Here is a 26,978-nt window from a genome sequence, read left to right on the forward strand (position 1 = left end):
ATTTTTTTGAGACAGGGTCTTATTCTGTCACCTAGGCTGGAGTGCAGTGGCTCCATCACAGCTCACTGCAGCCTCAAACTCCTGAGCTCAAGTGATCCTTCCACCTCAGCCTCCCAAGTAGCTGGGACTACAGGTGTGCACCACCGCACCCAGCTAATTTTTGTATTTATTGAAAAAGAATTTTTTTTTTAAATATAGAGACAGGGTCTCGTTATGTTGCCCAGGCTGGTCTTGAACTCCCGGCCTCAAGCAGTCCTCCTGCCTTGACCTCCTAAAGTGCTAGAATCACAGGCATGAGCCATTGCACCTGGCTGCATCTTCATTTCCTATTGCCAGACAATTAAAATATAGCTGTGGATGTAATTTTTGTTAAATCAGTCACATTCACCCAGTAGGTATATGGCAATTTTCTTTTTTATTTATTTTTTCTTGCAGTGCTCTATACATTCAGAGAAACTTCTCTAGTAACAAAGCATAGAAACGATCACTGAAAGTAGTCTTGATGGCAACTTTCTTGAAGGCAGGGACTATATCATGTTCATATTTTTATTAAATGTCTAGCAATGAAAAGCTGCTTAATAAAAATACGTTTGTCAGTTGTTTTGAAAGACACTATCTTTTATAAAGTAGACTTAGAGAACAGTCAAGTCTCACTGTACTCAAGAAAAGTTACTGTGGTCAAATTCATCCATTTTATGTTAACTCATAATTCTCAGTTTCATGGTATATATACCAACAATACACCCAAATCCTAGGGAGTCCATCTAGTTAGTTTGTTTGTTTGTTTATTTATTTATTTAGAGACAGGGTCTTGCTCTGTCACCCAGGCTGGAGTGTAGTGGTGCAATCATGGCTCACTGTAACCTCCGCCACCTCGGTTCAAGTGATCCTCCCTCCTCAGCCTCCCCAGTAGCTGGAACTTGACGTGAGCACCACCACATCCAACTAATTTTTGTATTTTTTGTAGAGATGGGATTTTGCCATTTTGGCCAGGCTGGTCTCGAACTCCTGAGCTCAAGTGATCCACTCACCTTGGCCTCCCAAAGTGCTGGGATTACAGGCGTGAACCACTGTGACTGGCCCCATCCAGTTTAATACTCGTGATTTCCTGTGCCCAACTGTACGTGCTATTTATCTAAGTAGATAAAATATGGAATCATTTTAAAACTGGATATAACATATCACACGGAGCAAGTGATAAATTACTGATAATATTTAGGTTACTGAGTAAAGAAAAAAGGGTCTGTGGTGCCTTATGCCTGTAATCCCAGCGTTTTGGGAGGACGAGGGGAGAGGATTCCTTGAGCCAGGGATTTGAGACCAGGCTGGGCAACATAGGGAGATCTACCAAAAAAAAAAAAAGAAGAATAAGAAAGGAAGGGTTGGATGGCAGAGGACAGACAGTGGTAATTTGTCACTGTGTTTCCAGTGTGCTCAGAGGTGAGCATTCTTTCAATGCAATATCCATGTTCTGGGGCTCCTTACAGATGATGTGGGCTGCAGACCTGATATATGAAGTCTTCACAGTGATATAACTCTTGTCATTGAACCCCTTTTACTCTGATTATATAGTAGAGAGCATTTGCCTTGTCTTTCGAAGTTTGAGGGCAATTTTTAAAAAATACACTGGGCCGCTTAACACTTTATTCATTGGTATCAATGTATAAGGTTGGTGTTCTGACCTTAAAGATATCCTTGACTATTCTTCTCCCTCCCATTCAAATCCCACCAGGAAATCTTACTGATTCAGCCTTCCAGATAGACCCACTTCTCCTCTTTCCCTGTTAGCACTCTGATCTTTCTTAATACTTTTTGTCACCAGGAGCCTCTTAATTGGTTTCCTTGTTTCTATCATTGTCCCCTTAAGGTCTTTTCTCAACACAACAGTTAGAATTATCTTCTTAAAAGGTAAGTTAGATTCTGTTTCTCTTCTGCTCAGAACCTTCACAGACTTCCCATCTCTCAGTTAAATCTAAAGTCCTTACAAGCCCAGAAAGCTCTATATCTTTTTGACTTCCTCCCCACCATTCTTCTCTCATACTGCTGCAGCCACCGGGAATGGCAGGAAAACATGTAACATCAAGTTTCTCAACTCAAAAAGCTAATACCTTACACCTATCATAGAAACATGATGTTTTCCATAAGGCATTGATTTCCTGTGGAATTCTAGACTGAATAGGCAGCCAACTTTCTATATGTATCATAAAATTAAAAAAAGGACCTTATAAAACAATGGTTTCTAAACCACTGGAGATTCAGATCCTGTGAGTCTGAGTTAGGGCCCAGGAATCTAAAATTTTAGAAGTGCCTCAGGTGATTCACGTTTACAGCCAGTCTTGGACACCTGAACTAGAGCATTTTCTTTATATTGTCCTGAGACCTGAAGAGATGAGAACTATGTTAGTGAAGTGAGAGGAAGGTATGTGGCTAATTGGGCTTTTGAAATCAACGAAGAGGTGTGTGGTATGCTTTTTTAACTCATGGTCATGGGTCCTTCCTGCCTCCTAAACCTTTTCTGCTGGGATTTGTGCTTCAGAATCAGCCCAGGAACTCATTAAATATACAAGAGCTCACGCCGTACCAAAGACTTACATAACCTGTATTTAAGTATATCTGGTTTTACAAAACCTCTAGGCCAGAGAAGTGTATCCACACCAGGGAGCACTGAGACTAAGTTCAGCTAGAATTTCAGGGAAGGCTGGAATGCGTCAGTCAAGTCAGTGAGGCTAAAATGGTCATGATCACACAATTCCATTCTTCCAGAGTGATGAGCTTTAATAATGCTCTTTTTTTTGGACAGCAATGAGGAACCTGAAAACGTTTTAGGATTAAAAACCAGAGCGCCCAACGTGGGGCTCGAACCCACGACCCTGAGATTAAGAGTCTCATGCTCTACCGACTGAGCTAGCCGGGCTCACAGGGGAGTGGTTTTTCCCCAATATACTAAGAGAATACATAATTTCTTTTGTATGGTTAGGATTCTGGATTTCATGTTTATGTTAGTTTTATAGGTAAAATGAAATGAAACTCAAAGGACGTAAACATTACCTGAATCATTAGCATGCATTCCAGTCACTTTCTCTACATCTTCCCTCTTTTCCCCATTCTCACAAATTTGTGTTGATAGGCCTTAAAATGTTTCCAGGACCTAAAAGTCAGTGTCATTGGATGCTTACCAGAGTGACCCCTGCACTGGCGCTCCCCAAACTCCAGATCCGGTTACCAATGTGGCTCCAAGCATAGTCCCAAGGACCTTAGGTCCTCGAGCCCAAACAATTTCCTGGACCCTCTCTGTGGCCCAGTGAGGCGTTCCCCTCTTGTTCTCATAACCCATCAATTCTTGCCCCTCCTGCCAAGCTATGTGGATATGGCCCTCAAGAAAATGTCTGCGGTGTTCTCCCACCTTTGCAGGACCCGTATGTTTGCTCATTTGTTTTCCTTCATAATCAAGGCACACATAGAAAAGGGGGCAGGGTTGCAATTATATTTTAATATAAAGTATCTGACAACGAGTACAATATAGGATGCAGTGATTTTTGTATGTTGTGTTTACCGCCAACAGCAAAAGTAGATTCAGCACAACAGATTAAAAAAAAATCTACTTAATGAGTGTACCAATGGTACGCTCCAGGAGGAGAGAAAAAATGCTCCTTCTCAGAAGAAAGCAGAACCGCGATCTGTGTAACAGGGTAGTACTTGACGCTGTAGCAACGAGGAAAGTCGAAATAACTCAAAGTTTCCTAACACCTTGACTCCTGATCTTCCCATTTAAATCCATCCTTTGATGTAATGAATCAGTAATAAATAGCATTGAATTAAGATGTGACCATTTTATTTCTAACATATTTCACAAGAACACAATCGTGGAGTCGGAACTTCTAGAAGATCCGGAAACGTTTGCCTTTGCAAAAGTCTGTAGAGCGGACTAAAGAGAAGCAAAAAAAAAAAAAAGTCCTTAACTAGAGATCGCGACTCACTTGTTGGGTTCGAACGCATATAAATGCCACAATTATCGGCACTTCTAACTGGCAAGTTTTAACTTAGAAACTAAGGTTGGGTGAAAGCGGCCAGATTCAGAAGCAAGAGACAAAACTTGGGCTCGTCCGGGATTTGAACCCGGGACCTCTCGCACCCTAAGCGAGAATCATACCCCTAGACCAATGAGCCGCCCGATTATTGGTTATTTTAGATGCGTTAAATATTTACTAAATTTCTTTTTTTTAAATGTACGTGTAGCTATATGCAACTATAATTGATAATACCTTTAATTAATTTTGTTAAAAAAATTATCAGGTCAATGAGGCTCTCAGAATTTCTCCGAATTTTCCCTCAATCCAATCCTAAGGACTGTTATCTCAAATGGCTCTTGACACATCCTTTCTGAGAAACAGCTGTGGCGTTTGTTTAAAACGCAGAAATCTGGGTTCCTTCTCAAATCTGAGTCAAAGTCTCTCTGGAGGCGAGGCCCAATAAGTTTCGTTTTTGACAAGCGCTCGAGCTCACCCACAGGTGTGGGGCTAACAAAGCCCACGTGGAACTCGTGACTTGAGATCAGCATTTTCCATAGAAAATAGTAAAACACGTGAAAATTCACTCGACAGGCTATACAGCTGTGAGGTCGTAAATAAACAGAGGACATTAGTTGTACAAGGAACGGGGAATATTTAACATCAAGATGTGGACTGAGCAGTTATTCCTGGCGTTGGCCAACCTGGACCAACTGGTCCAGGTTGCTGATGTGGAAAAGGTAGATTTTGGAAAGGGGCTTAGTCCTTTCTTGGGAAATCAAAGTAACAAGAAAATGTTTCTCTCGGAATGGAATTTCTGTCTTGATGTGTGAGTGTTGATCTTCCCAAGTAGGGATCCTTAACTGGGCAATCAGAGATAATGAACACTGCCTTCTCACACTTGCCCAGCATTTCATTATCTGAAGATTTATCCGTTTTCAGACTATTTCAAGGACAGTGTTGGGGCATTAAACAAATTGGTGACACTGTTTTGCCCTCTATTGAATTTAAATCTAACTCCTAAAATATCCTGCTGCTTTTCTGCTTCTCATGAGCAAACATTCTGAGCACCATGACTTAAGAAAAGAAGACCTCTGGACTTACTACACCGATTTGGACTTCTGGCAAAGTGTTAGTTATAAAGGTTAGCACAGTCTCTCTTGTAGTAACAGTCATCAGACAATTGGTTTTTCCTCGTCTTTTGCCGTAAGTTATGTGATGGAAGAAAAGAAGGCTGGCCCGTACGGGGATCGAACCCGCGACCTTGGCGTTATTAGCACCACGCTCTAACCAACTGAGCTAACCGGCCACCTCGCTCCCAGGTATTTTAAGAACTGCTTCAAGAAGTTCATCAGTGTTATTCCCCTGCGGGAGACCGGTGCACTAGAGCAGCCAAATTCGCCCTTGCTCAGCTGAGATTCATCCTTCTGCCGATATTTGTCCTATTTTTATCATCCTATGACGCACAGGACTAACAATAGCCCGTCTTCCCTCCCCTTTCCATGTTCTCAAGCCAAGATTATTTCTGCCCTAAAGGCAAACCATATACCACAAATAGGGCTCATTAATGGGTTCCGGGCAACTTTCCAGGTTGCTCCTCTTCTGTCATCTCCCCATTGGGCATGTTTTTCTGTGTTCTCAATTCCATTTGTTTCACATAAACAGTTCAAAATACTTCAAAGCAATCTTACTCCCCGTGCTCCATGTACAATTCTACATACAGTGGCTAAAACAACGCCATAAAAAGTTAAAGAAGTGGAAGATACAAAGTATAATTATTTCACATTTTGAAATATAGTTTCTAATAGCATTGGGCAGATAGGATAAAAGGACTTGGAGATGCCGGGGATCGAACCCGGGGCCTCATACATGCGAAGCATGCGCTCTACCACTGAGCTACATCCCCAGCCATAGAAAACATTTCTTTGTAGCTCTCCCTAGTTGTTTGTGAAACATTTGTGTTACCACTCCACCGCCCCGCCACCTCCGTCCTCCCATATCTGTCCCCGTCCCCATCTCTGTCCCCAAAATTCTAAGATTTGCGGACTGCTGAAACTAAATTCTCTTTTATTTGTTGAACAAAATCCTGAAATGGTTAATGGGGCAGCATCCATCAGTTTTCAAAGTGTGGAAAACCTTCCAGCCATCAGACACACTTGTCAAATACTTAACCTACTGACCCAGGGATAGAACTATTGATAACTACCTGGAAATCTGACAAGAAAAAGGAGAGTGAGGACGCTTCTTTACAAACTTCTTTAATTTATTTTTCCTTTTTTGAAAGAAACGAAATATTGAAAACCAAGGCAGGTGAAACCAAGCACTGCTAAATCAAACAGTTTTCTCTATCTTTCCTCTCACAACAGCTTCCGTAAGTACCTCGCCGAAAAGGTGATTCAATTACTCCCCTTTACATGCACCAGCGTCAGATCAGGTTACTTTTGAAAATGTTTTGTTTGGGCCCAAGTTTAGAGAGAGGATTTGAGACATTTGTCTGGGAAGCCTAGGAACTGAAGGCGAGCCCTCTGTTAGTCCTTGACTGGATTGAATTATATGAATACATATATATGCGTGTAGAAAGATAGGTAGGTAGGTAGATAGATACATAGATGATAGATAGATAGATAGATAGATAGATAGATAGATAGATAGATAGAATTTTGGGGGGATGTTAGTATTGATTTGTAATATGTTTAGACCTCGGTCTTGGACCCTCGTTATGGCTGAGCTTCTGTGCTGTTATTAGCAAGAAATTCTAAATTACCAGCTCCTTATTAAAATCGCAGCTGAAACTTCTAAAATCACGTTCTAGGTCAGATACATAGATTAATAAACCAGGGTCGATGTAGTTTGGACATTTTGTATGAACCTTGGTAGCTCAGTCAGTATGGCCACGGACTTTTAATCTGAGGACCCAGGTTTCAAGTCCCTGTTTAGGTGTCGCTGTATTTCTCCTTTTTTATTTCCATTTCTTCATTTTTAACCCAATACGTATAGTATTCTTTCCTTATCAGCGGGAGATACGTTCCAAGACACACAGAGAATGCCTGAAACCTCGGATAGTACCATAGTATACTATGTTTTTTCGATCTGATAACCAGGATGAGTACTAAGTGACTAAGGTGTGGGGAGCGCATACTGCGTGGATAGTCTGGACAAAGGGATGATCCTCGGGCGGGTAGGAGACTTCATGACGCTACTGAGGGGAGTTATTTGAAACTTACGAATTTTTTATTTCTGGAATTTTCATTTAATATTTTTGGACCACGGTTGAAGGGGGTAACTGAGACAGCGGAAGGGAAACTACGGACAAGGCAGGAGAGGTTACTGCAGTTAGAGAGAGGAAAGTTAAGGTCAAGTCACAGGCTGATATCCCCGAATAAATGGAGGACTCTTGAGCTGACCATAGGTCTCATAACCTAGGAGCTGTTTAGAAAATAGATGGGCCTTTTGGAAAGGGAGCCACAGCGCACAAAGCTTTTCATCTGCAATAGGAGTAAAAGTTGCAATAACAATGGCTACAAGTTGTTACAGGTTAAACTCTTTCCTGAAAAGCAACAAAAATGCACAGGCTTCCTCTTTTCTCCATTAGTGTGCTCCTTTCTGATCCCCTGCTTTGCTGATCCCTGGGGTTGCCCAGGTAAACAGACGTGGTTCATCACCCAGAACTTGGGCCTAGTGGCAGTAGCTTTCATTTTTTTGGTGGTGACCTACAATTTAGTTTAGTTTACATCGTCATTCCGTCATACATATGTAACAGAAACAAAAGTTGCATGAACTATTCCATACTCTGACCACACACACTGCATTCTGATTATTTCTGATTCTGGTCTATTCTAACTGAAATTTAACATATCTTTCACTTACTAATACAGGTAACAAACCACAATTGAAAGAGAAGTAACTATGACTCTGTCATCAAGAAAAATCACATATTTTTGGCCGGGGGTGGTGGCTCACGCCTGTAATCCCAGCACTTTGGGAGGCCGAGCTGGCGGATCACCAGGTCAGGAGATGAAGACCATCCTGGCTAATACGGTGAAACCCCGTCTCTACTAAAAATACAAAAACAAAATTTGCCAGGCATGGTGGCGGGCGCCTGTAGTCCCAGCTACTCGGGAGCCTGAGGCAGGAGAATGGCGTGAACCCGGGAGGCGGAGCTTGCAGTGAGCAGAGACCACGCCACTGCACTCCAGCCTGGGCGACAGAGCGAGACTCTGTCTAAAAAAAAAGAAAAATCACATATTTTTGTATCACAATACAGTTGTTACAAATACCCAAGACAACTGTTCGAAAATTACAGCAGTCATAAGACGGGTCTTGATGTTTAATATTTAATGCATTATTGAGAAGCACACATTACTCTATGAAATTATTTTAATCTTTTGAAAACTGTTTTGTAGTACAATTGTCTTTCTTTAAAATCCTGTGTATTTTTTAAAAGCTTTTAAAAATACAATTTTGAAAAGGGCTCCATTGGGCTTCATGCTGGGGCCAGAGGGCTCCCTGGGAGCTAAAAGATGAAGAAGCACCGCTGAAATTCGCCATCTGGGAGGAGACCACCGTCGGGTGCCCGCCATCCCCTTCCGCCTGAACTCCACTAATGAGGACTAGGCGTTAGCGCTGAGGCGGGAGGCCGGAGCAAGGTCTTTAAAGGTCTAAGGTGAAACTCCGGGTGGGAGCTCAGTCAAGCCTCCCCTACCCAACTGGGAATCAGTGCGCCAACCGGAGCAGGCTCCCCAGGAGACCCCGAGAGGCGCGGAACTCCCAGGCCTAGAGGGCGTCGGAAGTACGTCCCAGAGCGCAGCAGCCAGAGGGGCGGGGCGTCGCGGCTCTGGGGCCGCGCCCTAGGGTATCCAGAGTAGGGCTCTTCCAGGCCATATTGATGACCCAGAATGAGAGCCGTTGGAGAATTTTGAGAGAAGAGGGAGGTATTTTTTTTTTTTTTTTTTTTTTTTGAGACGGAGTTCTCACTCTATCTCCCAGGCTGCAGTGCAGTAGCTCGATCACGACTCAGCAACCGAGGGAGGTACATTTTAGCGGGGTTTCTGTGAGAGGCATTCGAACCAGAGCGACTCCATTTCGAGTGAGGGCTAGAAAAACGAGGCCAGGACTTTTGCTGGGCTGCATTCCCAGAAAGTCAGGCATTCCTAGCCTCTAGATGTTTGTGGTTAAGGGAACAAATTAATAATGTTTACTAAACAGACCCAGACTTGGGAGTGTTCAGATGTCCCCGTATCTGGAAAACGAAGGCATTCCAAATTTTGCTTTAAAGATAATAATATAGATTCTTACAAAATATAATAAGAAAATTAATCCTTTATCACAAACCCTTGTAGCAGAGCACATCTCCCCATATATACGAGTATTGTATCTAGGGTGGACGCTTTCCTCCGCGTTTCAGGAACACCCTGCTCTGTCTATGGAGTAGCTGTATTTTCACTACTTTTCTTAATAAACTTGCTTTTACTTTGCACTGCGGACTCGCCCTGAATTCTTTCTTGCGTGACAGCCAAGAACCCTCCCTTGGGGTCTGGATCGGGACCCCTTTTCTGTAACACAACCACTATTGAGAAAAGAAGGTAGTGGTGCAAGGACAGATACAGAAAAATAAGTTTCTCTCCCTCTTCTTTCCAACTCTTCCATGCTCAGTGTCTCAGATGTGAGGGTCAGAAATTTGGTTATTAAAAACTCTAGGCCGGGCGTGGTGGCTCACGCCTGTAATCCCAGCACTTTGGGAGGCCGAGGCGGGTGGATCACGAGGTCAGGAGTTCGAGACAAGCGTGGCATATATGGTGAAACCCTGTCTCGACTAAAACAAATACAAAAAACTAGCCGGGCATGGTGGCGGGTGCCTGCAATTCCAGCCACTCAGGAGGCTGAGACAAGAGAATCACTTGAACCCGGGAGGCGGAGGTTGCAGTGAGCTGAGATCGCGCTATTGCACTCCAGCCTGGGCAACAAGAGTGAAACTCCGTCTCAAAAAAACAAACAAGCAAACAAAAAAACTCTAGATCACTCAGGCTGATATATGTCTGAATTTATGTTTGTCTAAATGTAAAGTTAAATGAGAACAATACTACTCAGCTCATAGGGTTTTCGAAATAAAATGTTTCATATAAATCACAGGGCACACAGTTTGGCAACAACACTTAATAATTCTCTTTTATTATAGTCAGAAACCTGATATAATTCGGTTATTCATCTTAATTTTTTTGATCCAACAATAATTTATTGAACATCTACTATGCATCTAAGATGACAGCAAGAGGGGGGAAAAAATGAAAGTAAACATCTACTGTGCACATCCATATGCACTATCCATATTCTCTTAACATCTTCATAAATGTTATTATTCTTACTGGAAGCCTTTTCCCCACTCCTTGCTTGACCAGCTCCTTTCTGTTTTCATTTTGCTGGTCATATGTCAACATACTCCAGGAAGTCCTCCCTAAAGCCCCTTCATGCCCTGGCATCAGGGTTTGGGTCTCTTGCTGTGTTATAACAGAGAGCACACTGCTGTATGGTGACCTATCTCTCTATCCCATTCAACTTGTTTTTTTGGGGGGGGGACGGAGTTTCACTCTGTCGCCCAGGCTGGAGTGCAGTGGTGCTGCCATCTCAGTTCACTGCAATCTCCGCCTCCCCGGTTCAAGCGATTCTCCTGCCTCAGCCTCCTGAGTAGCTGGGACTGCAGGGATGCCCCACCACGCCTAGCTAATATTTTGGTGTTTTTAGTAGGAGACAGGGTTTCACTATGTTGGTCAGGCTGGTCTCAAACTCTTGACCTCAAATGGTCTGCCCGCCTTGGCCTCCCAAAGTGCTGGGATTACAGGTGTGAGCCACTGAACCCGGCTCTCATTCAACTTTGAGCTGAGAACAGGGAATATTTCTTTTATCCTTGATCCTAAACTGTTGTCAGGCATAAAGTGCAGATAAATGTTTGCTGTTTATCAAATAAAATGGAGTGGGAATAGTTGAGCAGATGAAGGATGGTAATACAGCATGACAAAGTAGAAATACCAGCAATTCACTATTACAATGGAAAAAAATGCTATTATGTAATTCCAGTTTTACTATATATGCTACTTACTGGTTTCAGTAAGGGCTCCATATGGAGTGGCCTGGGTCTCAGTTTTGTGGAGTAATTGAATCGTCTTTTTTCCTTCAGTTTTTCAGTGGCGATGTAAGATTCTGGGAAATATGAATTTTTTTTTCAAATCTCCAACAGAGCTTTATGTATCAATATGCTAATTAGGTAAATTGCAATACTAGTCATTTCCATAAAGTATCTCTAATTCTTTTCAAAACCTTGCAAAATAGATATTAGTTCTTGCCTTGTTACTGAGGAGATTGTGGCTCGGAACGGCTAAGCAATCATCCAAGCTTGGCATTATTTACTGCCAACTCTCTCAGACCTCTTCACGGTTCCATACCAGGTCCAAATCAACATGTTTTGCCTAGATTGCTGTGACAGCTTACAGTCTATTGCTCATGCAGCAGCCATACTCACACACACATATATAAAACACCTCAGATTGTGCCATTTCTTTGCTCAAAATGGCACCGGGCATGGTGGCTCATGCCTGTAATCCCAGCACTTTGGGAGGCCGAGGCGGGCTGATCACTTGAGGCCAGGAGGTTGAGACCAGCCTGGCCAATATGGCAAAACCCCGTCTCTTCTAAAAATACAAAATAATAATAATAATAATAATAATAATAATATTAGCCGGGCCTGGTGGTAGGTGCCTTTAATACCAGCTACTCGGGAGGCTGAGGCAGGAGAATCGGGGGCGGAGGTTGCAGTGAGCAGAGATGGCGCCACTGCATTCTAGCCTGGGTAACACAGTGAGACTCCATTTCAAAAAAAAAAAAAAAAAAAATGCAGAGACACGGCCGGGCGTGGTGGCGCACGTCTGTAATCCCAGCATTTTGGGAGGCTGAGGCGGGTGGATCACCTGAGGTCAGGAATGCGAGACCAGCATGGCCAACATGGTGAAACTCCGTCTCTACTAAAAACACAAACATTGGCAGGGTGTGGTGGCGCGCGCCTGTAGTCCCAGGTACTCGGAGGCTGAGGCAGAAGAATCGCTTGAACCCGGGAAGTGGAGGTTGCAGTGAGCCGAGATCGCACCACTGCACTCCAGTCTGGGAGACAGAGTGCGACTCTGTATGGGAAAAAAAAAAAAAAAAAAAAAAAAAAAAAAAAAAAAAGCAGACACCAACACTTAGACTACGCTGAGCATTAGAAAAAGAAATTACAGGTATAACAAGGACTAAGAAGAAACAAAATTGTTTGTATACACAGAATATATGGTTGTCTATGTAAAAAAAAACAAAAACCCACAAGAATATGCAGATACAAGAATGAGAGGTAGCAAGGTTGCTGGATACAAAAATTGAAATCAGCATTAGCTAAAAACAGAAAATGTGGCAACTAAAAATATACCATACGAAGTAGTGTTAAAAAGCATAAAGTCCCTAGGAAATATTAACAAGAAGAACTTCATGGAGAAAATTATAAACTTTATTGAAAGATACTTCAAAGGCCTAAGTAAATGGAGAGCTGTACCATATTCATGTATTGGAAGACAACATTGTAAAGATGACATGGTTTACCAGATTAATCTATAAATTCAATAAAAATCCAATCAAAATTTCAATGTTCTTGGGTTTGTTTGATTTATAAATTGTCGGTCTAATTCTAGAAGTAATATGGAGGAACAGTTGGCTAAGAATAGCCAAGACACTCCAAGGAAGAAAAATTTTGTGGTGATACTGGAGACAGAGGTGAAATTGGTTACAATTATGAAAAAATGTGGAGGCATCTTGGTTTTTATCAGACCTTTTCCTAAAGTTGCAATAATCATGACTGTATTGTACTGCTACAAGATTAGACAAATTGATGTCAGTCAGAATAGAAACCACCAGAAGACCCACACACATACACAAAAATTTAATTTATGAAAGAGGCAGTGTTACAAATCACTGGGGAAAGGATGAACTTTTCAGTAAATAGTGCAGAGACAACCACTTCGAAATATGAAAAATGTTAAACTGAATTTCTAACTCATAATTTTCACAAAAATCAGTTCAGGACAGACTAAAGACAAATGTGAAAGGCAAAATTATAAAATTTCCACAAGGCAGTAAAGAATATATTTATGACTTTGGGTAGGAAAGGATCTCCCCCCAAACCAACTTGTATTCAGCTTTATATGATACTTTTTAAAAACATTTACTTTCAGCAGGAAATAGGCAACAATCTATAACATTTTACAATTTCCAAACTCCCCTCCTCCAAAAGTCACTGTAAAAGTTAACAACATACGTCGCTGCTGTTTTGAACAAGAAAGATTTTCAGAGAGGGTGGACACTTCACATGAGGCATGTATGAGCTTTTCACAGGCCCACTTTGACATGGAGGGAATAAAGTAAAACCAGCAGGATGAATCCACAAACTGAAAACAGGAATCTTGGCTCTTTTAAGTGACACCATCTTGATGTCATCAACAGAAAGCCTGAGTTTTGTTACCTAACACAGTTGATTTTAGGGTTGCCAAGGCCACATCAAAACTCTCGGTTTAAGGAAGTCAAGTCTATGCTGATGGCATCAGGGAAAGAGGAGACACGAAGTTTTGGTTCCCCACACTGTAAGGCTTCTGTGCCAAAGTGGCTGACATGTGAATGTCAGAGAATCTCTCCTGGGAATCAAGAACAATCTTCAAAAACCAGGACAGAAAATCCTATTTTCCCTTATATCAATTCAGTTTCTGAGATACACCCTATTAGTGGTACTTGCCCTTTCCACAAAAGACAACAAGGAAGTGTCCTGTGTGCTAACAACATAACTTAAAAAAGAGAGCCAAAATTCTACAGTTTTATAAAACTTGATTTAAAAAAATAGTATTTCAAACAGTAGAGTCATTATAAGTACAGAACTATCAAAAATGTACATTTCACTTGGCATCCCCAGTGCCTTCCGCTTTCTGGGACTGGAGTGTAGAGGCATCTCGGTTTTTTGCAGGGTTGTTCCCATCCTTGCCAGCATCTGCTTTCCCCTTTCTCCCTTTGGGAAGCTTCTCTGCCTTCTTTGCAGAGGCCTTTTTAGGCCTGGGCTCTGGTTTTGGAGGAGCTGGTTTAGCAGACAACCGCGCTGATCTCCTCTGTGGCTCATCCTTCACCTTTGCTTTATCACCTTTAGCATCTCCTTTTGCCTTTCTCTTGGGCATAGTGGCAGCAGTGTCGGCAGGTGGCTTGAGCAGTCCTGTTGGGTGCTTCTGTCCTCCTCACGCTGCTCCTCGAAAGATGTCTTTAACAAGACACAAAAAGTGTAAACCATAAAGGGAAAGACTGACCAATGTAAACATTAAAAATCAAATTTGACTATATTGTTAATAATTTGTGTATATCAAAAAAGATAGCATAATAAAAGTAAAACAATAAGTACCAGCTTGGCAAAGATATGTGTAACATATATAATGGACAAAATGTTAGAATCCTGAATACATAAAGCATTCCTATAGATCCATGAGAAAAGGACAAAATGAAAATTTTAAAACTATGGCAAAGAATGTTAAGAGGCACTTCTTGGAAGCATGAGTGAAGAATAAGCACCTAAAAATATATAAGAAGTACATATTAAAAGCATAGGATATAACATTTCATATCCATCAAATTGAGGAAAAGCAAGTTGTTTGACAATATCAAGGGCTCAGCTGATATGGAGCAATCAAAACCCTTATGTACTGCTGTGTGTGTGTGTGTGCCAATTAGTGTATGTGCTTTTGGAAACAGTGGTTATTTGTAAAGCACTCTGCAAACAGTGGTATTGTGTAAAGCAATTTTACTTCTAGGTGTTTACTTAGAGGGATTCTTGGAGGTGTGGACAGGAGATCTCCACAAGAATGTTTCTAGCAACACTGTAATTTCAAAAACCTGTAAATCACCCAAATGTCCTTCAATAGTAGAAGGGATACATATATTTTGGTAGTATCTATAAAAGGGAATACTATTCAGCAGCAGAAACAAATAGATTACAGCTAGGTTAAAAAACAAGGATGAATCTCAAGAATATAATGCCGAACAAAAATAGCAAGTTGCAGAAGAATATGTACACTACAGATCCATTTACACATGTAAAACTATGACATGTTGAGGCCACAAACATATAGTAAAACTTAAAAAAAAAGGGATAAATAAAAATTGGACAGTGGTCATCTCTTGGGAGTTGGGAAAGGGATGTAGTTGGAGAAGGCATGTAGGTTAGTCCAGAGATGGTGGAGGTTGCGTTCTCTTTAAACTGTAGGGGAAGCACATGGCTGGAGTATTATCTATGTCTTACACAGAAAAATTGTTTGTGTCTGCTCAAGAATTAATAAAAATATGCCGGGCGCGGTGGCTCACGCTTGTAATCCCAGCACTTTGGGAGGCCGAGGCGGGCGGATCACAAGGTCAGGAGATCGAGACCACGGTGAAACCCCGTCTCTACTAAAAAATACAAAAAATTAGCCGGGCGTGGTGGCGGGCGCCTGTAGTCACAGCTACTCGGAGAGGCTGAGGCAGGAGAATGGCGTGAACCCGGGACGCGGAGCTTGCAGTGAGCCGAGATTGTGCCACTGCACTCCAGCCTGGGCGAAAGAGCAAGACTCCGTCTCAAAAAAAAAAAAAAAAAAAAAAAAAAAAAGAATTAATAAAAATACTAAAAAATGTGGGTAGCCCAGAGCACAGATTGAGAGCCACACAGGTAGGAAATAGAAAATAGTTTGCGTAATTAGGACTTAGGCCTAGGGCTGGCATTCATGGGCACTGTGTGACTTTTTTAAAGCTTTTGTCTATCATACCTTCTGCCCCACCCTTGAAAACATTTTCTGGGAAATTCTGTAACCTTGTGAGTGGCCACCATTCTACAATGTTATTATTATTTTTTTAATTTTGTCTCCAAATTGCTCCAGTTTTTTTTTTTTTTTTTTTTTTTTTTTTTTTTGAGACGGAGTCTCAGAGTCTCACTCTGTCACCCAGGCTGGAGTGCAGAGTGCAGTGGTGCGATCTTGGCTCACTGCAACCTCTGCCTCCCGGGTTCAAGCAATTCTCCTGCCTTAGCCTCCTGGGTAGCTGGGATTACAGGTGCACACCACCATACCCAGCCAATTTTTGTATTTTTACTAGAGACAGGGTTTCACCGTGTTGGCCAGGCTAGTCTCGAACTCCTGACATCAGGTGATCCACCTGAGAATTGCTTGAACCTGGGAGGCGGAGGTCGCAGTGCGCCAAGATCGTGCCACTGCACTCCAGCCTGGGGGACAGAGTGAGACTCTGCCTCAAAAAAAAAAAAAAAAAAAAAAAAAAAAAAAGGTAATTGTGCCACTGAGACATACAGTTCTACTGATCAAACTACACCTGACCTGCTCTCTTCTGAAGAAATCCTTGCCTAGACATTACATGGATTTATTGCTAATTTTTGTCTTTTTCCCCTTCTTTCAAATGCAACATTAAGGAATCATTTTAACAGTTTTTAGGAAACAAAAGGAGCTACTCTTACAATGAAGGAACCAGTGAAAATCACTTCGTCTAATGGTACGGTGACTTGATTTATACCTGTTGCCCTAGTATAATTATTCATAATGTTCCCTTTTACTTTGAAAAGTGACCCAACTTGGACAATGAATAATAAGGTTACCCCAAATATTCTGTATATATTTTTAGAGGCCTTTATGTTATCAGAGAATGAGAGTGTTTAACCAAAAAGTGAGATTTGGCCTAGCACACATTTCCCTAAGAATGGATACTCCATACCATTCTCCTTTCATCTCACTCCAAAATTGTTTCTCAGCCCATTTCCTGGTGTGAGAATGCTCACACAATCTCTTTTCCTGGGTTCAGTCTTCCTCGAGTTAGATCCATTGAAGTCCATCCCAAGTAGGGGGGGCATGATCTCCACATGTCAAGGGCCAAAATACAGCAGGTGACAAAATAAAATCAGGAAAAATAGGCCACTGCCTGGATGCTGTATCTGAGTATATAAATACGGATTTAATTCTTGAAACTCACCTTTAGGAAGCTGATTAGGAGACCAGCTCACTGACTTTCTAGAGACCTTACAAATGTAGGAGACAGATACACACATAATGAAAAGGGACCAGAGAGATGGGTAAAAGCTCTTATCATTTCCATAAAGGACAAGGGGGTTGGAAAAGAAGGAGCTCTCACCACACAGTGGTTTTAACTTAGAAGAAATTATTTGAGGTGGCGCAGAAGAGATTTTTAGGTAAATGAAACTCTTTTGTATGCTACTGTAATGGCATATATTATACAATTGTAGATGTTATGCACTTGACAAAACCCACAGAACTTCATACAGTGAGTGAACCCTGATGTAAACTATATATTTTAGTTAATAATAAGCTATCAATATTAGTTCATCATTTGTAACAAATATACCACACCAGTGCAAGTTGTTAATAACTTAAGAGAAACTGAGGTGGGGGAAAGGAAGTATGTGGGAACTCTCTGTATCTTCTGCTTAATTTTCTGTAAACCAAAAATTGCTCTAAAAACAGGAAGTCTATTAATGTAAAAAAAATGCATTTTAAGAGTTCAAAAAATAATGTTAATGATAAAATACAAAAGTCATTACAAATACTCCTTCACGCATGTGGAAGAAAAGAAAAATTATTAACTGGCAGATACATCTTACTAGTAATTGTTTAATTTTTGGAAACATAGAGAAATGACTTTCAGTAGTATCATCAGGGCAAGAAATTACCAAGACAGATACTGAAGTTATTTTCCCAAGACATGGCAACAATTTTAAAAGTTTTAGAAACATAACAATTCCCCTTTGTTAAAATAACTCTTCCAATAACATTATATTAACAAACAACAGAGCAAGTTAGTGAAAGTTTTGAATCAGTCATCTTCATTGCACAGAACTGGACTGAAATTCTGATGAAAGCTCTCATTTTAACTCCTCATTTAACCAGATTCCTGTAGGGGAGAAGAAACATCTGCTTCATCCTTCCAATCCTTTTGTTAGCATGAAGACTTGCATTTTTATCATTAGAAGAAGATTATGATGTTTAAATTAACTGGCAAAAATAGCTTTAAAAAAAAAACTAATAGTGAAATAAAAAGCAAGATAGGGTATTATGGGTGGGCCCTAATTCAATATTACTGGTGTACTTATAGGAAGAGGAGATTAGGATACAGACAACATAGAGGAACACATCTAAGGACATAGTGGGAGGTGGCCATCTGCAAGCCAAGGAGAGGCCTCAGAAGAAACCAAACCTGCTGACATCTTGATCTTGGACTTCTACCCTCCAGAAGTCAAAGAAAATTAATTTTTGTTGTTTAAGTCACCCAGCCTGTGGTACCTTGTTTTGGCAGCCCTAGCGGATCAACATAGGAGGGAACAGTGTAAGAATTTAGTGACTCGGGCAGGGCGTGGTGGCTCACGCCTGTAATCCCAGAACTTTGAGAGGCCAAGGTGGTCAGAAGTTCGAGACGAGCCTGGCCAACATGGTGAAACCCCATCTCTACTAAAAATACAAAAATTAGCCAGGGGTGGTGGTGCGTGCCTGTAATCCCAGCTACTAAGGATGCTGAGGCAGGAGAATTGCTTGAACCCGGGAGGCGGAGGTTGCAGTGAGCTGAGATTGTGCCACTGCACTCCAGCCTGGGCAATAGAGTGAGATTCTGTTTCAAAAAAAAAAAAAGGAGCCGGGCGCGGTGGCTCACGCCTGTAATCCCAGCACTTTGGGAGGCTGAGGCGGGTGGATCACGAGGTCAGGAGATCGAGACCACGGTGAAACTCCGTCTCTACTAAAAATACAAAAAAATTAGCCGGGCGTGGTGGCGGGCGCCTGTAGTCCCAGCTACTTGGAGAGGCTGAGGCAGGAGAATGGCGTGAACCCGGGAGGCGGAGCTTGCAGTGAGCCGAGATTGCGCCACTGCACTCCAGCCTGGGTGACAGAGCAAGACTCCGTCTCAAAAAAAAAAAAAAAAAAAAAAAAAAAAAAAAAAAAAAGGAATGTAGTGACTAGGGAAACATCTTGGATTAGATTAATTTGGGGGTCTCACCCAGCTCTCAAAATATATTTTTCCATGTTTTTTCTCTTTCATAGCAAGCAAATCCATGGACCAAAATGCCACCTCATTCAATACTCATTTTCACCTCATCCCTAGCAAACACAAGGCACATTTTAGCAGCATCTTTTTGTTCACTCGATGGATACGGAACTGGGTTTCTGGGAGGTAGTTCTAATTTGGGTTTTAGCCTCAATCCCACCCCAAAATCAGAAGGTTCCCCTCTTCCTCCCTGCCGCTTACTTAAGGAGAGATCGTGTTTGGGGGGAAGATCTGGAAGAAAGTTAAGAACACCAAGCTTAGGAAGGAGAGAATAAAGGATATAATTAAAATACAATAAAAAATGCACAGGCAAATGCTGGGCGTGGTGGCTCACGCCTATAATCCCAGCACTTTGGGAGGTGGAGGCAGGTGGATCACTTGAGGTCAGGAGTTCAAGACCAGCCTGGCCAACATGGTGAAACCCATTTCTACTAAAAATACAAAAATTAGCTGAGTGTGGTGGCATATGCCTATAGTCCCAACTACTTGGGAGGCTGAGGCAGGAGAATCACTTGAGCCCGGGAGGCGGAGGTTGCAGTGAGCCAAGATTGCGCCACTGCACTCCAGCCTGGGTGACAGAGCAAGACCCGGTCTCAAAAAAAAAAAAAAGATTCATAGGCAAGATGCAGTGCGCTACAGAAGCAAGAGGTCACATGGTGTCAGTCACTCTCCAGGGCCTGTTTGTTCTTCATCTTCCAAAGTATTAGAAACGCAGCATGAGTGCCCATGGAGGTTAAGTGAGAGAGACTGGGAGATGCAGGGGTAGAAAGGAAAGATGAGAAGACGCAGGGTGTCTAAAAGGGTAGGTTTGCTGCTGCAGCTTGCCAGAATGCATCTGGTTTAAAGAGAAGGAGTGAGCCATAAGCTCCCAGTCACCCATCTGTAAAGGTTGGTTAGGGGCACACTCAGCTTCCAGGCTAAAGTATTCCTGCTAACTGGGATCAGAGAAAGATGAAGAGGATAAATCCTTGTCATCTCCTAGGACCCTGGAACCTTTGCCCCCTTTCTGGGCACCACAATAACTTGCTTATATTTCTGAGTAGTACAGAGGGGATTTTAAATGAAAATGTATTAGACAGATTGCTGTTGAGCACATGCCCAAGTTTATTGTCTTGCTAACCAAGATATTATCTTGCTAGCCAAGGTGTTGTCTTGTTAAGGGAACCAGCAAGATGACAAAAGAATGGACCTTTCAAGTCAACGTCTACCCAAGCAGCCTGTTTAAGAAAATGATAAAAAGAAAACAGCTCGTTAAACATTGTCCTTTTCTTTTTTTTTTTTTTTAATTTTGCGGACCCACCAAAGAATGCAGCCCTTCTTTTCTCATGGTCATAAAAATATCACATTCGGTCAGGCGCCGTGGCTCATGCCTGTAATCTCAGCACTTTGGGAGGCCAAGGCGGGCGGATCACTTGAGGTCAGGAGTTTGAGACCAGCCTGGCCAATGTGGTGAAACTCCGTCTCTAACTAAAAATACAAAAATTATCCGGGTGTAGTGTTGCACACCTGTAGTCCCAGCTGCTCGGGAGGCTGAAGCACAAGAATCGCTTGAACTCGGGAGGTAGAGAGAGGTGGAGGTTGCAGTGAGCGAGATCGCACCATTGCACCCCAGCCTGGGCGACACAGTGAGACTCCGTCTCAAAAACAAACAAACAAAAACAAAGACATCACATTCTTATCAGTCATTTGAGGGAACCTGGAGCAATATGATCTGAGATGCTAGGCTTGGCTAATCCCTAGAAAAAGTAGTAATACATCTAAGAAAGAAATCTCTCTTAGGGAACACCCGAGGCTGCCAGGTGGCACAACAAAACTTTCTCATAAAAGCGTTTGATTAATCCAATTAACTTGTAAGCAAGCCATGTGGCTAGCAGAGGTAAGAGGCCAAACACCAAGGCACAAGTCCTGATTCTAAACAAGTGCTGGTCCATTTCTTAACTTTGGGATCCATTTTTTCTTTGTGATGGGATAGCAAAAGGTCAAAGTGGAGGAAGACTCAGCCCTTGGGTGTCTCCTCAACGAGGGTTTCTCGAAGGTAAATTGGGGAGGAAGGGAGAGCCCACGGCAGGTCAGTCCAACCTGCCAGTCACCACCTCTTCAAGGCCACAGCCCTGCGGGAGCAATCCTTTCAAATCCCCTTCCTTCCTTCTTTTAGAACGCCCCTAGAGCGCCGATTAGGACTTATCCCTGTCGGGCCTGCGGCTCTCTGTGACCCCACCTCTGGATTCAGCTTTTCCCAGGGATTCACACTCGGAGCTCAGGAGAGATGCTGCGAGTACTCTGGAGGTGGGAAGACAGGCGGGGCTGACGGGGCCCAAGGCCCCTAATCATGACCGGGGCCAGCTGGCAGGAGGGTCCTAAGTATACGGAGGGCGGCGGGACCCCCACCACGCCCCTCATTTTCCGGGGTAGCGCACAAAGTCTGTGAGGCACTTACCTGAGTCTCGTGGCCGTCCGAGGGGCGCGGGAATCCCAGCTGAGGCCCGTGACGCGCCGGAGCCCCAGGCGTGGGCAGGGCCAGCACCAGCCCTAAGAGAAGAAGAGCGGAGCCCGGCACCGCCAGGAACAGGAAGGCGAGGGAAGGTGAGGATGCGCTTCCGGGGCTGCAGGCGGGGAGCCGCCCCGAGTCCAAGCCGGAGAGAGCCGGTTCTACCCCTGGCGATACGTGTGTGAGCCTCTGAGGCCCGCCCTAAGCACCGCTGCCCCGATCTAGCAAGACAAGAAGACAGGAAATTAATGACGGCCTGAAAAATCTTTAAAAGATATACACTATAAGAATTTAGTAGTAAGATGAGGGGGAAAAAAAAAAAAAAAAAAAAAAGTGTTTCCGCCCGGTTTCGAACCGGGGACCTTTCGCGTGTGAGGCGAACGTGATAACCACTACACTACGGAAACCAACTGGAGGTTTGCTTTTTCAGAGCAGGTAGTTCTTCCTGCCTAGTAAATACACTCCGTGTTTCTTCGAAGCGTGAGTGTTGCTGATGTGCGCATGCGTCTCCATACCGCTCTCTCAAACCAGAAAAACCAATGAAAAGCTCAGACCCAGCCCCTCCAGTGTTCAAACTGAAGCAATAGAATTTATTCTACAAATGACTGAATAGGGAAGAATACAATAGAGACTTTAATTTAATCTCTGAATGGTCCTTCGTTCTTAGGCCAAAATGGCCAGGAAAGGCTGGGCACGACTTAGGTAGGGCGAGCGTTTCTCTGAAGTAGTTGGCGTTACCACGTGGTCAGTGGCAGAATGCTCCGCAGAGAAATGATAACCCCATATGTTGTCGTGAGCGGCCCCTCTTGCTTCTGAGACTTCCAGGCAAATTTACCTTTCAGGAATTTCCTTACTCCTGAGGAGTCGGAAAGTTGTAAAATGAACCTGCGTGTACCGAGCCAGCCAGGAGTCGAACCTGGAATCTTCTGATCCGTAGTCAGACGCGTTATCCATTGCGCCACTGGCCCCGCACGTGCCTTGGTGGCGAGGTGTTTCATAAGAAACTAGGTTGTACCCGTAATGTCTGGGTGAAGGCCTGTAAGCCGCGTTTGCCCGCTGGTCCAGGCTCGCAGCGCATGGATTCCCTGGTAACTACTTCTGCACACGCCCCATAGCCTTCATTCCTTTCTCTGTCTGTCTCTGCCGGCTGAAAAATGGCGGTGAAAAGCAAGCCCTGCATCCTCTCTGCCCCAATATCACCGCTCCATTAATGTGTTCGTTCATTCAACCAGTATTACTGTTCAAGGCACTGCAGATAACGGTGAAGAAAACGTGAGAGACCCTTGCCCTCAAGATTACATGGCAGTGGCGGAAGCGGATAATAAAGCACTAAATAAACACAATGATAGTGATAAGCGATTGGAGAAAAATAATAATAAAACAGGGAAAGAGGATAGGAAAGGCCAGCAGTGAAAGTGATGAATGAGAGATAAATGCTGATATCAGGAGAAAAGAGTGATCTGGAACAGGGAAAAATCGCTAGGGAAAAGGCCTGGAGGTGGAAGCAGGCTTGGGAGTTATGTTGAGGAGGCCAGCGCTCAGTGGAGAGGAATAGGAGATCCTGGGAGACCACCTCCAGCTTTATAGGCCCTTGAAAGGACTCTGGCCAGCTTTACAGGCCCTTGTAAGGACTCTGGCTGGTATTCTGTAGGAAACTGGAAGCCGTTGTACGGTGACGTGGTCTGAGTTTTTATTTGTCTCTCTGTGGGTCTTTTTTTTTTTTTCTTCAAATATTTTACTAAGCAAAACTGTGCTAGGCATCCTCACTGCATGCTGCTTCTACTGCAGGGCCTTGATCTCAGAATTTGACAGCTTTATAAGGAGCATCATCAACCCGGACACACATATGAATGTTCACTTGTTCATTTTGAAAGCAAACAAACGTCTCATATGTGTGTGTTTTAGTTTGTCCATATTTCTGAGAATAAATCATCCCCATGCCTGGTGAGCATTTTAAATAAGTTGAGGTCTACTAAACAGAAGTAAAACTGCCTGATATTGAGAATATACACGTTGAGATTAGAAAATATTTGTTTTCAGTTCATAAGTTTTCAACAGCCCTTACAAAAAATATTCTGCTCTTTCTACATAAACATTAAGGTAGACCTAGGTTATGGATTCCTCCCTAGGCAATAGCATGGGGATCTGTTCGTTAGGTTTTGTACTATGGACCCCAAGGGCAGCTTGGTGATTCTGGATTCTATCTCAGAATAATACTTTTAAATATACAAAAGAACAGATAAATATGTAGTTTTCAAAAGAAAACTAATTATGTTAAAATAGGTTACCAAAACTTTTTTTTTTTTTTGGAGACAGAATTTTGCTCTGATTGCCCAGGCTGGAGTGCAATGGTGCGATCTTGGCTCACCGCAACCTCTGCCTCCCAGGTTCGAGCGATTCTCCTGCCTCAGCCTCTCAAGTAGCTGGGTTTACAGGCATGCGCCACCACGCCTGGCTAATTTTGTATTTTTAGTAGAGACGGGGTTTCTCCATGTTGGTCAGGCTAGAGCATCCCTGGAAGTCACAGGTCCCACCTAGCACCTTAAAAATGAGCCTTAACCCAGATGGCTGTAGGCTCTGTCCACATTCACTCTCTTTAGTGTTTGTCTATAAAAATTTATCTGTGTTTTGCAGGCTTTGAAGACCTCCCTTGGGTGCCTCAAATTTCTTAGCCATGTTCACTACAATAAATGCTTTCGGCTGGACGCAGTGGCTCACGCCTCTAATCCCAGCACTTTAGGAGGCCGAGGTGGGCGGATCACGAGGTAAGGAAATAGAGACCAGCCTGGCCAACATGGTGAAACCCCGTTTCTACTAAAAATACAAAAAATTAGCCGGGCGTGGGTCCCAGCTATTCGGGAGGCTGAGGCAGGAGAATTACTTGAACCCGGGAGGCGGAGGTTGCAGTGAGCCAAGATCGCGCCGTTGCACTCCAGCCTGGGCAATAAGTGCAAAACTCTGTCTCAAAAAAGAAAAAAGAAAAGAAAAGAAAAAAAAGAAAAAGAAATGCTTTCGCTTTGTTTTTGGAAATCTTTCTACATCTTTTCTGACAGTTCCAGTTTCAACTTCCCGTCTTTTCTTCAGCATATATCGGAGAAACAGAGTCCAGATATATAAATCTAGATATATATCTATATATATCTAGGGTGAGGACTGGCAAGTCTGAAACCTGTAGGGTCGTAGGGCAGGCTGGAAACTCTCAGGCAGAAGCTGATGCTGAAGTCTTGAAACAGAATTTCTTCTTCCTTAGGGAGGCCTTTGTTTTGCTCTCAAAGCCTTTTAACTGATTGGATAAGGCCCATCTACATAAAGGAGACTCTTTTAAGATTAACTGTTGTTAACCACATTTACAAAATAACTTCACAGAAACATGTAGATTAGTGTTTAATTGAATAAGTGGGTAGCCTAAGTTGACACATACAACTATGACAGTGGTGGACTCTTCTCTATGTTTCAGTGCAGTTTTTTTTAGTTTCACTCCCAGGCACATGGAAAACTGCACCATCTGCCACTCTCACATTGTTTTACATGACTGTGGGCAGTCTGTGACACAGCCACTTTCATCCTCTCCAATTTCAGATGTGTGGAGCGGAGCCAATGTGAGGGTTCCATGGTTCCTAATCACAGTCGGAACTGAATAGAAGATACGGTTCACACCAAGAGTTCTGTAAATGATTGCTCAAAGTCTCAATTTGCTTCCAAGGCTCATCTCTGGCTAAACAACTCCTTTGACATTCTAGAAATTCTGTGCAAACTTCGTCAGCTGCCAGTCAAAGGAAAAACCAAAATAAAATACTATTGTCTCTGCTGTCTGGGGCCTGCCACAGTTGGATTAAAGCCATATTAGGTGTGACTATGCTATTTATGATGATTATATTGGCTCCAAGCACACTAATAATATGATGGCTAATCTGATAATAATAAAGTAATAAGTGCTTATTTCATGAGTCTCAATCAAAGTGAGTGCTGAGTTCATAGACTTGCATCTTTTTTTTTTTTTTTTTTGAGACGGAGTCTCGCTCTGTCGCCCAGGCTGGAGTGCAGTGGCGCGATCTCAGCTCACTGCAAGCTCTGCCTCCCAGGTTCACGCCATTCTCCTGCCTCAGCCTCCCGAGTAGCTGGGACTACAGGCGCCCGCCACCACATCCGGCTAATTTTTTTGTATTTTTAGTAGAGATGGGGTTTCACCGTGTTAGCCAGGATGGTCTCGATATCCTGACCTCGTGATCCGCCCGCCTCGGCCTCCCAAAGTGCTGGGATTACAGGCGTGAGCCACCGCGCCCGGCCGACTTGCATCTTTTTATAAAAATGAAAACTTTAGTCGGCGTGATCTTTTACTGTTCCCCTCATCACATATATAAGCAAAGGTACATGCCAATGTCTGCCTTAGACTGTGACAGAGAAATCCTTCAAATACTGATACAGCTAAGGAATACTGAAATGTCTGTTTCAGCATAATCACCAGGACAACAGATTTCAAGTAAAACAGCCAAACATAATTACAGGTTTCATTTGGGAAGTTACTTTCACAGCTGTGCCAACAATTTGTATACTCTTCAGAATTTCATTAAACCCCTTTATTCAAATTATACTCCCAAGATCAGATTTATTTTTACTAGAGAACAGAATAAGTTGGAAACACATAAGCCCCCATGACAACATAGAAATTTTCTCTCTCTCTGTCTCTCTCTCTCTTTCTCTCTCTCTCTCTATATACACACACATATATACATACACATACACACACACACACATATATATATAATGCTAATTTGACACATCAAATCAGATCCTTTGGACAAGTATTAAGACAAGAAAGCTTTTCTTTCTGTGTAGCTATACCGGGAAGGGGACTTCTTTATCTCTTTCCAAGATTAAGTTGTTAATTCTTAAATCTTGCATTTTTAAGAAGCAACTCTGGAACCCCATTAGTTAATCTTTAATAAGCAAGAAGCAGGTAGGTGGAGCCCAATTTTAACGGAAAGAAATGGGGTAAGGAATGACTGGAATTTTAATCTAATTCCAGTTTAATTTAAAAGCCATGAAATAAGAAACAAATAGCTTGCTTCCTGCTAGGATCAGTTCTTGGTGCCGTAAGTGTTCTGGTGTAAATGCATTACACGACTCGGAGGAGTGTTCTGAAAATGTGGCTGGCTACCCGCTCTCCTACCCTCTTCTCCCTGAAGCCCGAGGTCATACTTTACCCACGTTAGGATGAGCTGCTTGCTCTTTGACGCAGTTTCTCGGCGGACTCTCCTGTTCGCCCGGGGGCGAAAGTCAGGCTATCGCCAGCGTTTCCCTCACCCCCCACCTCCTCAGCGCGAAAAACTTCGTTATCCTGCAGCTGAGCGGTT

The 26,978-nt window shown here is 42.9% G+C and overlaps 1 protein-coding gene and 6 non-coding genes across 9 annotated transcripts; all 7 read right to left on the reverse strand.

The window, feature by feature from the left end:
- Positions 1-2,841: 2,841 nt before the first annotated feature.
- Positions 2,842-2,914, reverse strand: TRNAK-CUU (transfer RNA lysine (anticodon CUU)). Its single transcript has one exon. It is a non-coding gene; the product is annotated as a tRNA-Lys (tRNA).
- Positions 2,915-4,095: 1,181 nt separating this feature from the next.
- On the reverse strand, positions 4,096-4,167 carry TRNAP-AGG (transfer RNA proline (anticodon AGG)). The gene has a single exon. It is a non-coding gene; the product is annotated as a tRNA-Pro (tRNA).
- A 1,075-nt stretch (positions 4,168-5,242) lies between these two features.
- TRNAI-AAU (transfer RNA isoleucine (anticodon AAU)) lies at positions 5,243-5,316 on the reverse strand. The gene has a single exon. It is a non-coding gene; the product is annotated as a tRNA-Ile (tRNA).
- Positions 5,317-5,841: 525 nt separating this feature from the next.
- TRNAA-CGC (transfer RNA alanine (anticodon CGC)) lies at positions 5,842-5,913 on the reverse strand. Its single transcript has one exon. It is a non-coding gene; the product is annotated as a tRNA-Ala (tRNA).
- Positions 5,914-12,512: 6,599 nt separating this feature from the next.
- On the reverse strand, positions 12,513-26,951 carry HMGN4 (high mobility group nucleosomal binding domain 4). Of its 3 annotated transcripts, XM_055264233.2 has the most exons (4): positions 26,829-26,948; positions 21,574-21,845; positions 20,643-21,416; positions 12,513-14,319 (listed from the first exon to the last, which is right to left on the reverse strand). In XM_055264233.2, the coding sequence occupies exon 4, from the start codon at positions 14,237-14,239 to the stop codon at positions 13,967-13,969; it is 273 nt and encodes a 90-aa protein (XP_055120208.1). In that variant the 5' UTR covers positions 14,240-14,319; positions 20,643-21,416; positions 21,574-21,845; positions 26,829-26,948; the 3' UTR covers positions 12,513-13,966. The 3 variants fall into 3 exon arrangements, 2 of the variants coding, with proteins under 2 accessions (XP_055120208.1, XP_055120209.1); XR_010119141.1 differs by lacking the exon at positions 20,643-21,416 and having other exon boundaries at positions 26,833-26,951; XM_055264234.2 differs by lacking the exon at positions 20,643-21,416.
- Positions 21,959-22,031, reverse strand: TRNAV-CAC (transfer RNA valine (anticodon CAC)). Its single transcript has one exon. It is a non-coding gene; the product is annotated as a tRNA-Val (tRNA).
- Positions 22,520-22,592, reverse strand: TRNAR-ACG (transfer RNA arginine (anticodon ACG)). The gene has a single exon. It is a non-coding gene; the product is annotated as a tRNA-Arg (tRNA).
- Positions 26,952-26,978: the final 27 nt, after the last annotated feature.

The sequence above is a fragment of the Symphalangus syndactylus genome, chromosome 23, assembly GCF_028878055.3.
Source record: "Symphalangus syndactylus isolate Jambi chromosome 23, NHGRI_mSymSyn1-v2.1_pri, whole genome shotgun sequence".
NCBI classification, from domain to species: Eukaryota; Metazoa; Chordata; class Mammalia; order Primates; family Hylobatidae; genus Symphalangus; species Symphalangus syndactylus.

Bases quoted from the DNA above. Each gene is read 5' to 3' on its own strand.
- HMGN4 (XM_055264234.2), bottom strand. From the start codon at position 14,239: ATGCCCAAGAGAAAGGCAAAAGGAGATGCTAAAGGTGATAAAGCAAAG.